Source organism: Hippocampus guttulatus, chromosome 7, assembly GCF_054856545.1.
Source record: "Hippocampus guttulatus isolate MCC_2025c chromosome 7, RoL_Hgut_1.0, whole genome shotgun sequence".
NCBI classification, from domain to species: domain Eukaryota; kingdom Metazoa; phylum Chordata; class Actinopteri; order Syngnathiformes; family Syngnathidae; genus Hippocampus; species Hippocampus guttulatus.
This window is the reverse complement of record NC_141267.1, coordinates 19,621,113-19,633,070: the sequence shown is the minus strand read 5'-3', so window position 1 is coordinate 19,633,070 and position 11,958 is coordinate 19,621,113. Positions and strand designations below refer to the sequence as shown.

The 11,958-nt window shown below is 44.3% G+C and overlaps 2 protein-coding genes across 2 annotated transcripts; both read right to left on the bottom strand.

The window, feature by feature from the left end:
- Positions 1 to 508: 508 nt before the first annotated feature.
- Positions 509 to 1,776, bottom strand: lsm2 (LSM2 homolog, U6 small nuclear RNA and mRNA degradation associated). Its single transcript, XM_086115081.1, has 5 exons — positions 1,709 to 1,776; positions 1,454 to 1,521; positions 1,294 to 1,324; positions 909 to 968; positions 509 to 640 (listed from the first exon to the last, which is right to left on the bottom strand). Exons 1-5 carry the CDS (start codon positions 1,709 to 1,711, stop codon positions 515 to 517), a joined length of 288 nt encoding a protein of 95 aa, XP_085971207.1. The 5' UTR covers positions 1,712 to 1,776; the 3' UTR covers positions 509 to 514.
- A 911-nt stretch (positions 1,777 to 2,687) lies between these two features.
- inpp5d (inositol polyphosphate-5-phosphatase D) lies at positions 2,688 to 11,533 on the bottom strand. The gene is made up of 26 exons (XM_086116013.1): positions 11,265 to 11,533; positions 11,109 to 11,172; positions 10,462 to 10,597; positions 10,262 to 10,391; positions 10,045 to 10,185; positions 9,627 to 9,717; positions 9,474 to 9,551; positions 9,321 to 9,398; positions 9,127 to 9,250; positions 8,894 to 9,000; positions 7,912 to 8,014; positions 7,210 to 7,406; positions 6,949 to 7,066; positions 6,764 to 6,860; positions 6,528 to 6,666; positions 6,291 to 6,399; positions 6,106 to 6,194; positions 5,691 to 5,772; positions 5,513 to 5,602; positions 5,321 to 5,431; positions 4,736 to 4,815; positions 4,578 to 4,665; positions 3,917 to 4,063; positions 3,613 to 3,829; positions 3,111 to 3,538; positions 2,688 to 2,959 (listed from the first exon to the last, which is right to left on the bottom strand). The coding sequence occupies exons 1-26, from the start codon at positions 11,402 to 11,404 to the stop codon at positions 2,919 to 2,921; spliced, it is 3,225 nt and encodes a 1,074-aa protein (XP_085972139.1). The 5' UTR covers positions 11,405 to 11,533; the 3' UTR covers positions 2,688 to 2,918.
- Positions 11,534 to 11,958: the final 425 nt, after the last annotated feature.

Here is an 11,958-nt window from a genome sequence, read left to right as displayed (position 1 = left end):
AAATAAAATGTTGGGGGTTTTTTTGGTTCATATAACTAACGCCATACAGATTTGCCGTGAAATTTTGCAACTTTATTTCCCAGAAATGAACATTCACAAAGCCCAACATAAAGTTTAAAAAAAAAAAAACAGGCATTAAAACATAACTTTAAAAAAAATACCTGTTTTCATACAAAAGTTTGCTTTTTTTCTTCTTTCCGTACAGTAAACAAACTAAGACCGGTATGAAATCTTTTGGGCTGTTTTGACTCAGTTTCGTTCACTTAAAATTAAATCAAACAAACCCTTCTAAGGATATTTACATGATTATTCGAACATTAATAATCTTTTTTTTTTTTAATCTTTTAAGATGTGTTCTTAATGACCAAATATGGAGTCGACTGACAAAGTTGAGTCCATACCTGACCTCTTTTTAAATGACCAGAAAACAACTCAAGTCGTCTTTGCGAGAACCCAACCCAAATAATAAACACCCTACCCAACCCATGGCCCGCCCACCCGCCCGCACCTGCAATCACTGCTTCTGCTGCATGGCCTCTTTGCGTGCGGCGTCTTGAAGTAGCTGCGTGTCCACCTCGTCGGCAGGCAGCTGCACGTAGCGGACCACCGACCCGCGGATGAAGCAGTTTTTCACCGACAACTGAAAGTAACGAAATGGTCTAAATGTGGCTGGAGAGTGATGATGCTCACCGGAATCAGAAAAAAATAGACACACACATCATTGTGGAATGAGCAACATGTCAGTGTGTGTGGAGCACTACTTGGCATTACACACACCGTCTCCACATAAAGGGAATCGATTTTAAATATGCGGTCAAACTCCCACACCTTTCGTCCACTCAAGAGACTCGTCAATAGGCCTCGGCAGATGCTGCTGTTTGTTTTAGCAAGAATGTCACTTTGCTTACCATGTGTGGATATTTTTCTGGATCCGTGACGCTGATGTCTGTCAGCTTGATGTTGAGGTACTGAAACAGGAAAAGGAAACAAGCAGGCCACTCGTCAAGTCATGTTTAAAAGTCGACCAGCATGAGCTTTGTCGTTCGTAACTGCGTCCAATTTGACACACTAAAACAGTAGATTCATTGCAATAGCTAAAAATGAATCGCGGTTCAATTTTAGGGTTTATGAGTTTTTGAGGCTAGCTAGTTTTACTTCATTATTTATTTAAATTATTTTCCCCCTGTTGAGACTTTTCATAACATGTTTCTCACAGATAGATAGATAGATAGATAGATAGATAGATAGATAGACACACACACAGAATATTAATACAAGTTAATGTATCCATACCTGATCAACCGAATGAAGAGTTCCACATATGCTAGAAAGAAAATAAATTGAAAAGTAAAACTACAGCCGAGCATCACCACGCGTTCCAATCAATTTTCGATTGATTCACACAATGCTATAAGTTATCAATTTTCCAATACGATAAAACAATTAAGCTCACCTCAGGTCGTTTTTCAGCTCCACGACCACGTCTTTGCCAACAAGCGACTTGAAAAACGAGTAGAAAAGCTGAACATAAAAAAAGAGCAGAAAACGACACAACATCGTTAGCCTAGCTGCAAGCTAACAGAGAAGGGGATCCGGTTAGCACACAAACAAACAAAAGATTATTTTCGTGGAGACGAAAACTTTCATTTAACATCGCTGAAATGCTTTAAATCGCGACAAATTCATTCATTCGAGTCGGTTTTCTCACCATTGCTGCGCCGTTTTGATTTTTGCGGCGTTTGGTCTGACGTCGATGATGTCTGAACCGCGTCTGTGACGTCCTTTCAAGGCGACAGACGGTGGCGATGAAGGCGGTTTGACCAGAGTTCCACCAGATGGCGCCATTTCCGCCATAATCTCACCATCCGCTGATTTGCGATGAAATGTGTGATGCTTGGTCGTATGTAAATTGAGATAATGTTCACATTTATGACTAAATGTTTGTGCTGAATGAAAAAAAAATTAAATGAAATACATATATAGTCAAGTCAAGTCAAGAGTATTTATAGAGCACTTTCAAACAGCCATCGCTGCATACAAAGTGCTGTACATGGAGCAATTTAACATGCACAATAAACAGTAAGACAAATCAGTAATAAAGGCGGTAGAAAGCACCAAACAGTAAAACCAAGAACAAATCTAAGTCATGCTGAGTCGAATGCCAAAGAATACAAGTGAGTTTTGAGGAGGGTTTTGAAGATGGGCAGCGAGGAGGTTTGCCGAATGTTCAGTGGGAGGTCATTCCAGAGAGAGGGACCAGCAACAGAAAAGGCTCGATCCCCTCTGAGCCTCAGTTTAGTTCTTGGTACTTCTAATAAAGTCTGGTCCACAGACCTGAGGCACCGGGCAGGTGTGTAGGGGCGGATGAGCTCAGAGAGGTAAGGTGGCGCGAGATTATTCAGAGATTTGAAAACAAATAAGAGGATCTTGAAAATAACTCTAAAATGAATGGGGAGCCAGTGAAGGGATGCCAGAGTAGGAGTTATGTGCTCCCTCTTATGAGTACCAGTCAAGAGGCGAGCAGCGGCATTCTGGACTAGCTGAAGGCGCTTAATGGAGGACTGGCTGACTCCAAAGTAAAGGGCATTGCAGTAATCGAGCCGGGATGTGACAAAGGCATGAATTACTGATATATATATAGAGAGACAGAGCTAAAACACACAAGTACTGTACTGTAAGTCCAGACGTTGCTGTTGCAGTTACGTTTATTGGAGCAATGATCATAAATCTCAGTGGCATCAAACGTACAATATGTGCAAGATGCTACTGTTAGCATTCAATGTTGTGTGTGTGTGTGTGTATAAAATAATTAGCATCCAGCTCAGCAGAAAAGAGAACAGAAAGACACAATGGACACAATGATGGAATAGTTATGAGTTGTGAGGTGGGAAAGCGGTGTCCCAAGCAGCAACCAGCTCTCACTTCACAGAATGGCCCATCTTGGGAACGTTGGGATGCGCTTAAAAAAAGAAAAAACATCATGAAACAAACTGGTCTGGAAATTTGTGACACATTTGTTCGGGTACCCTTTTGGGTACCGGACTGGGGTGAAGACGGACAAGACCAACAACCTAGTTGTGAAGTATAAGGTGTGGAGACACCCTCCTTACGGTCTTTTTGGAGTGGCGGCAGGCCGGGTCTCGCAGGTGGTCTGTGCTTGCCCGGGAGTTCAGAGCAATCCCTGTAGTCTCTGGGCTTAGGTGCCTGTGGATCCGGGGGAATCGGGCGAGCTTTGGTGGGCAGGGGAGGTCGGCTGATGAGCCCGCAGCCCTGCGAGCGTGACGGAACCACTGGCTTCTTGTGCTGCGCAACAGCGGCTGGAAGGAGAGATTTCGACTCGGAGCAGGTGAAGGAACGATTGCGAGGTGTGGGCACCGGGGGCCGTTCGGGATCTCCGTCCGATAACTTAGATCCGAAAACAGGATCTGGCTGCATGAGCTGGTTCTTCTGCGTGGCGTCCTGGTCCTTGCACTGACTTTGTGATGTTCTCATGGAGGCGTAAAGTGGATTGTCGAACATCTCGGAGGCCTCCACGCCACTAAGAGACAAAATCCACATTTCCAGTTTGGTTTATCTTTCATGCTGTTGTCAACTGTGAAACGTGGCACTCACGCCGGCTTTAAAGGTTTTCCGGTGGGACTCTTCTTGGAGTCCATCGCGGCTTGCCCACCGATGGGCAGGCTCCTGGGCGGCATGCTGTAACTCCAACCTTTGTCGATCACGCTCCTGTAGGACACCTCCATGTAGCTCGGGTTGGATATGTCATGGCTAACCGGAGTCCTGTCGCCGCTTTTGCCTTTCGAGTCGTCTCTCTCCACTTTGACGAAGTCTGACGGTCAAATTTAAAAAAAAAGAAATATTTTCTTAAAAATTGATGAAGCTGAAGTTTCCAACTAAATGACGTGATCTGACTCACCGTATAACTTCTCCGTGGGTTTGCCTTCAAAGGTGTGTAGCTGAATACCGCCGGTCAAAATGCCGGATTTCTCGCCGTGGTGTGTGAGCGCCACTTGGAACTCCGTGTAGCAGAACTGGGCGGCTCGTAGGGCCACGCAACCCTCACCTTGGAGCAAATGTAAAAACAATTTTTTTTTAAATGAACAGCGTTTTACTGGATTTTGACTGATCTTGCAAGGCCCACAGAATATTTGGTTCTAATGCTACAGGATATAAACATGGAGGCTACCAAAATAAAGTTTGTCCTCTCTTTTTTAAGCAGAAAAAAAAAATTCTATCTTTTTCCATTCTTCAGCAATCGGCATTATTACAAAATGGCTAAGTTTCATGAAAATGGCAATTCCTGGGCAAAAAACTGAGAAAAAGAGCTTTTTGTAAAAGCATGCATTTCAAGCACGTGAGGCACCACTGCCACCTACTGGTCGCTTTTTTCATGATTTAAAATGCAAACGGCTTATTCTCATTCACAGATTGCATCAGACCCTCCTCCTCCTCTCTATGACGCAAAAAAAAAAAAAGACTTAGACGTACATGTACGTCCTTGGTAGGCAGGGGGCTAATTTTAAAAAGACGTACAAGTACGTCCTGTGGAATGAATTTTGACCATCGGCTATTTTTACCGTATGACTCGTCCGAGTCTGTGGACTTCACACAGATGAGAATGTGCTGGTCAAGCAGGTACTCGGCGTCCGAGATGATTGGCGTCAGCTGGGAAGAGATAAACAAGATTCGCTCCATTCTGCGACGGGTCTTCTTATTTTCGTTGCAGAATCTTTACCTCGACTTGGTTCCCGAACCACACTTTGATGGAGCCGTCCGAATGCTCCGTGTTCTCGCCTTCGCTGGTCCTGACGCTTTCTGAAGGAATTCAGTGACATGTGAGGTATCTGAGGAGGTCCTTAAGGTACGCTGGACCGACTGAAGTCGAAGCGGGAGGTGGAATTCAAAATTGAAATTCCCGTAAAGGCGCATGAACCCTTTCGGGGACGGCGGTTACTGCAGTGGACAGTTTATCATGTCTTCACAATCAAGACGTAAACATACAAAAGAATCTTGATTATTTGTGACACTCAGCGCAGCAAGCGTCGAAAGGAGAAATTTTGGGCATATTACCGGTTTTTCTTTAGCTTTTTTTTTTGTGTGGTTTAAAATGGAACACCATCATGGATGACATCACGTTAAGGTGGCAAAAATCATGCCACGCTCCGAAGAAATGCTCTCCTCAGCAAGCGGAAAATAATTTCGCATTTGTGTCCTTTTCATCTTCACGTCACATAACATTCAAAGTCACGCGGAGTGTTACAATCATGTTGAACCTGAGATGTTGCAACCGCGGCATTGGCCAAAAGGTCCGTTAGCTTACTCTCCAAGCAGCTGGAGTGGTATTCGATAAAGAACTTGGTCTTGGACTTTGTCAGCAGGGTGGCCTTGCAGTTCATAATCTGGATCGCACCTTGGGGGGCACTGTTTGGATCTGGAGAAAAGAAAATGAAAATACACAACTCAGCGGTTTTGGAGGAGGAGGAGTGGAAAATCGTCCGTGGCGTAAACAAACCTCGCTTGGAGACAAACTGCGAAGCCACGCCCACTTCAAATGAGGCGAATACCGGTGAGTGGTCGCTGGTCATGATGTCGTTTGTGCAGCCTGGTCAAATGACAAGATTTTTTTTTTTAAACTTCTATTTTAGAAAATATTTGGAGGCTGAGAGAAAAATTAGTTGCAAATGACTCACCGTAGGCTTGACAGACCACATGGACCAGAGGGTACGACTTCCACAGGACACGATCGCACCATGACGGCAAATTATATTTCGTCTGCGTGATTTCAATGTGAACACTTGATTATATTCAAGCATTTTTTGGGTGTGTCAAATGCAAAATATTCATATCTATATATAAATAAGGGCAGCATGTGGACCACTGGTGGTCCCCAAGAAAGTCTCAAGTGTGAGTAACTTATGGACGTAAACGACATCGCACAATCGCTGTATTATGATGTTATCGCTTTGAGTGGAATTTTGGGTGAAGTTACTTGAGATTCCCACCGCCCTTTGAATTTGAGAAACAATGTTATATGCATTAAGGAGTTTGGGTGGGGGGTGGGGGGGGGGGGGGGGGGGTTAAACATCTGGCAAAACACAAACGTACCCCTGTGGTTTTGGCCTTTGTGTAGGCATACTTGTCACGCGTGTAGCGCTCAAAGCGATACGTGGGAGCAAAAGTGATCTCCTCCTCGGCTAGGATCCGAAAAAGAAAGAGAGAGAAAAAAAAATACGTCTCAGTCATTTGGATTTTTTTTTTTCCCCGGATGGGTTTCATCAATCAAGACTCACCAAAGTGCAGGAAGATTTTGTCGTCGTTGATCTCCATGTTGAGCTGGTCTCGGCACAGCAGTTTCTGGTAATGTTGCTGCTTGATCTTGGATACCACATACTCCGCTTCCTGAGGTGTTTAAAAAAAAAAAAAAGAACAGCAATAACAACTTTCACCGGATCGTTAATTTAGCCGCACACTCTTTACAGAGCGAGAACTTGACTGCGTATGATATTTCCTTGGTTTCTGCCATTTACCAGATTGGAGAAGTCCACCCGATAGTTGAGATCGCCGAGCCAGAAGAGGTGCGTGAACTGATGGGTAATGTCAAACGGATTGAGCTTCTTGTCTCCCAGATTGAGGAATCGCAAAATGTTCAAGTAGTTTTGGTTACGCCTGCAAAGACAGGAAACGCGCACGGTTACATGTCGAGCTTGCCATTTGGGGCAAAAAATCCAGAAGGCGTGAGAAGCGGCAGCATGTCCCCGCCCACCTGAGCTTTTTCTCGCTTCCTGACGTCAGGTGACTGTTGACAAACCCGAAGGATGTGCCGTTGAACATGAAGGACACTCCGACTGCTCCTTTGTTTCCTGAGGGGGTGAAAAAAAAAATGAACGTCACAGGCGAACACACTCGTCCAGGAACATTTGTGTCGCCTCATTTTTACGGCTTGCCTACCCAAAGTATTGGCAATCCCTGTTTTGACACTGTCGGAAAAAACATGCGAGATCCTGTTTTCGTGCTCCGGCTTGGCCAGGACCATAATCCGAATGTTCCACAGTGTTTGGATCGCTACCTGCGAGGTCGTCGGAAGGTCATTTAACTCATTCAGTACCAGCCAATTCTAGACCAAGTCTGAAAAGACGTTTAAAAACGTCTTTGGGAGTGAATGAGTTAAGGATAGACGTCTCCCGAACTGACAATTCCTGATCCACTGACCTGTTTGAAGCTGATATTTGTGATATCCCTCAAGACTCCTTTCACCGTGTCGGCCCACTCCCTTTCGCCAAGAGGGTCCTCCTGCGTCCCGATGACGTAAATGTCGTGCGGGATGTGGTCAGCCGTGTCATCTCGGGTTTTCCCTTGGCCTTTACACTGAAACCAGGAGTTGATGTTGTGCGGTGGACCCGTGTTTCCTGCAGGTTCATGGGGGAGGGTGGGAGGGATTAGAGTAGAACATGACACCATTTGGTCTAATGCAGGGGTGTCAAACCCATTTTTTTTGGTCACGGGCCACGTTTTAGTTAGTGTTTCCCTTAGTGGGCAGTTGTGACTGAAACCATATAAAGAAGGCAAGAATAACCGTTTATTCAACTGTCGTTGAAGTTACTATAGTGAGGGGTTTTGGCAACAAGAAAATACTTACAATATCTCTCTTATTTATTACGTATGAGAATATGAATTTCGGTACAGATTTTAGCAAGCATCACGTAAGTTGACGTGTTTGATTTGGTTTCGCGGGCCACATAAAATGATGTGGTGGGCCAGATCTGGCCCCCGGATCTTGAGTGTGACATTTGTGGTCTAACGGGTTAGGATGGATGATTTTTAACCGAGGCGACCAGGTTTGACTCCTGACATGGGAATATGTTTTCCGGATTTTTTTACCTACTTGGCGTGGCCAGACTTGAAGATTCTTACCCATATTCCAGGTGCCGACAAAGACGGTGATCATATCCGGTTCTAGCTTTTCCGAATGTTTGTTCTTCATTTGTTGAAGAAGCTGACAGAAACCTTCTCTTTTCTGAAATAGGAAAGGAAAAATGTCACAATTCCAAACTTTTAAATGAGTCTTCACTTGAGCGGAGTACAGAAATTCATGGGCGAATTTGAGCTTTGCGTTGGGAGCCATTTTTGACTCCTAATCCGCTCCTTGCTGCCAACAAATCTTCAACCTGTTCTCTAGATACAATGACAAATCCTTCAGTCTGTGATCTGAAATCCGACACCGAGTTCGATAAAGTGTGTGACTCCAATTTCGTTAGCAGATAAGTGACGAAACAATGAGTCTAGCGTCTTGTATTTCTTCTTCTACCCTCAATCTTTTTTTTTCTCATTATGTTTTCTTCGGTTTTCAAACATCTCTGTTCTCGACCAAATCGGTTTTTCGACCAGTAAATTCGAGCTATTACACCTCGGATTACAACCGAAAACCGGATTTCAAGCAAATTGAGCAAACCCAAATACGCCACTTGATTCCTCTCGGCTTCCTTACACGAAGAAGTAGCGTTCATTGTGGGCAGACATGTTTGTCGTGATTTATGCAAATCTGACTTTTTTAATGTTATTTCTGCATAGTGTATTAGCCCCTAATCATGGCCGAATAAAATAGTTTCGGATTTCGAACAAATCCATTTTCGAACAGCCTTCTTGAACGGATTATGGTCAAAAACCGAGTAGGAGACGCATAATTGTTGTGGACGTGTGTGCGAGTGCCAATTTTCTTACCTCGAGTGCACGAAAAAAACAACAACCTATCATCGCAGGTTTTTAACTCATTCACTCCCAAAGACGTTTTTAAACGTCTTTTCAGACTTGGTCCAGAATTGGCTGGTACTGAATGAGTTAAAGACATTAATAACCGGCATGTCTGTGCCGTTCTTTGCAAAAGCGTGTGTCGAACCTTGGTGTTGTCAAAGGTAAACTCCCTTCGTAAAATCTTCTCTTTCTCCGTCTCCACCACAATGACCAGTTTGGCGTGCATCTTTTGCGACTTCACCAGCTGTCTGACTGAGTGACAATACCAAGTACAGTACATGGTTTAAAATGTGCAGCTTTATATCCAGGAAATCAGGTCAATAGTCAAAGTAGCCCAGAGACAATGCCAGTGCGGATTTAAAAAAAAACTGTCCTTACTTTTGTTGTGCACAAAGTACTTGTCGTCAGGCCCGTCCTTGGCTTTCTTGATGTGAAGCTTCCCGCCTTCCACATCTACTTTAATGAACATCTTGATGGGGATTCCCAAAGATTCCTGCTTGACCTGACGGGTGAGAGACGATGATCCAATAAATGACAAACCGTCTATTTCCAAGACGTTCCAAAGCGCTTACCTCAAAGACAACAGGCGGTATAAGAGACTTTCTGTGGCGTCCTTCATAGCCGACAGAGTTGAACACAGCATTTATAGCCTAAAAAGAAAGAACGGTGTTTTAAACCCGACGGCGTTGCTCATAGTACATATCGGAATGAACGTCGCAATTTACGTTATCCTCGATGGAGTAGAGCAGTTTGGTCAGTTGCTCCAGCCTCGTGGAGACAGATTGGCCTGGATCTGGTGGAATCTGGAAAAAAAAATAGCCCTCGTGACAATTTTGGGGGTTGAGTTAGCCAGGACACCAATGGGGCATGCCACTCACTTGTTTTGGAAGCGTTCCAATGCCTGGTGAGAGCTGCTGGTCCAACGCTCGGCGGCAAATCTCCAGGGCTGGTAGGATGCGGGAGATTTCACTGCCACCCCCCCCCCCCCCCCCCGAAAACCCCAGAAAAAATGTCTCTTATTATTCGGTAATATGTTTGTCTGAGTTATCTGGTCTCGAACAATGAGTGGGCAAGACAGTGAAGCGTGTGGTTCTCAAACTTCTCATCCAGTAGTCTGATTTTCTGTCATGGTGTGTATTTGGGTGAGTGTCGGTTTAGTGCGAATGCTGTTTGTTAATATTTGTCCCGTGACTGATTTTTGACATTCCAAGGTGTCCCGGGATAAACTCCAACCCACTTGTAACTCTGAACAGAATAAGCATCGAAAATGGATCGATGGATAGTCGATGAGCGTACCTGTTCAGATTCTTACAGATGGCCACCGTTAGCTTCTTGAGACCAGGAAGACTAGTGTTACCATTTTGGACTTGTTCAGCATCCAGAGAGATGGAGGTCCTAAAGTAGTCGAAAATGAGGGTTTGCTGCTCCTCTGGGATGCTGAAAATACACATACAAAGCTTGAACGCCGAGACAAGGTACCCAAGTGTTCAAGTTTGCGTCAAAACAAGCGTACGTGGTCATGTCCGTGTGCTGCAGCCTCATCAGGAAGGTGTCCGACAGGCATTTGCCGGCTTGCTCGTTGTCCTTTAGCTCGTTAGCCATGAAGTTTCTGGGTGGAAGCTGTGGCGGAGCATTGTTGGCTTCTGGAGGACAAACCCCGGGGTTGTTAGGATCTTTTGTCGGAGCTTAACGCTTACTTGGATCTGTCCTAACCCGGTTCCTCGTCAAGCTCCTCCTCCCTTTGGACGGCGTACTGCAAATGGGTGACGAGCCCCATGTTCGGGTTGTGATAGGCCTCCACCAGCTCTGGAAGCATGGAAAAGAACCTGATGGGAACTCCTTCTGATGCCTGGAGGGACGATAGAAGCACAATCCTCGCGAGGTCTTTGGAGGGCAACTTTGGTCGTCAACAACCGAATGGATAACCGAAGCGATATTCCTGAATTTTTAGAACCTTCAACTTTTCAAGAATCACGCCTACAAAGTAAGCTTTTTGCCTGGATTTTTTTTGACTTGCAAACCACTCAGCTCAATCCTGTTCTGGATACTTTATGTCCACTAATCAGCTCACTGCTCATTCTGTCCAAGCTAGTCAGGTCCCTTCCTACCCTATGATTGCTCTACCCAGCTGCCTCTTGTCTGTGGATTTAAACCGGTTTCACTTCAATCTGTCACCTGCTGAGAAAATGCCACGAGATGAGAGTCTGACTCTGCAAACACCTTCCTGTTCCCTCTGTACCTTCATAGGACAAATCGTTTTAAAAAATGTATTTATTTATTTACACGTGGGATAACATATTTTTAGCCTTGTATGACAGTTGTGTAGTATCTTTAGAAACCTTATACAGAATGTGACCCACCTGGACTGACAGCTTCTTGTCCTCATTAGGTAGAATTCTGTATGTGTAAACTTGGTTCTGGAATCTGTGGTTAAACATTGTAAAAAGTGCAACAATGTCACTTCTTAAAGACATATTTAACAAGTACAAGGAGAAACTCGAATGTCGTGTACTTACAAAACACACAGGGCAAATGCCCCTTGTATTGACTCGCTGTCCCGAATGAGGAAGCTTCCATCTTTGGCCGCCTTAGAGAGCAGATCCTCCGTCTTGGACCGAGTGATATTACCATGACACCAAGCCTGGTAGCTCTGCATCGTGACCTGTCCTGTTCCTTTTGCATCTAAACTAGTCTAACATTAATGCAGATTGTTTTTTTTGTTTTTTTCCTTTGGGAGCTTCATCTTTCACAAGTGCGGTCTTTCATTCTCACTTCCTCATTTGAAACAGACACCCATACCCCTACACACACACCCCCATATGGCGGATATGTCACATATCCATAAATGCAAATACAGGCACAAAATGAAGTATTTGTATCGTTAATACCCTTCTCTTAAGAACTGCAGCTTGTATTTTTTTTGTATGTTTTTGAACTGTTACGAAGAAAACCAGGAACTGACAAAAAAAAAAAAAGGAAGTGCCAATAATAACATATTTAATACATAGTTATGTAACTAGGTGTCAGACTCTGCTACAAATAAAATTAATCAGCCTGGTGTTCTAGCCTAAAGTTACTGTGATGTGAATATCGGCTTCAATGAATTTACGTGAGAAGTTGGGTGTGAACAATATTCAGGAAGCCTCGCTTTCGAGCGGCTTGCCATTTTCATGCGATGGACAGGAAACATTGCAGAAATAGGAGGAGGAA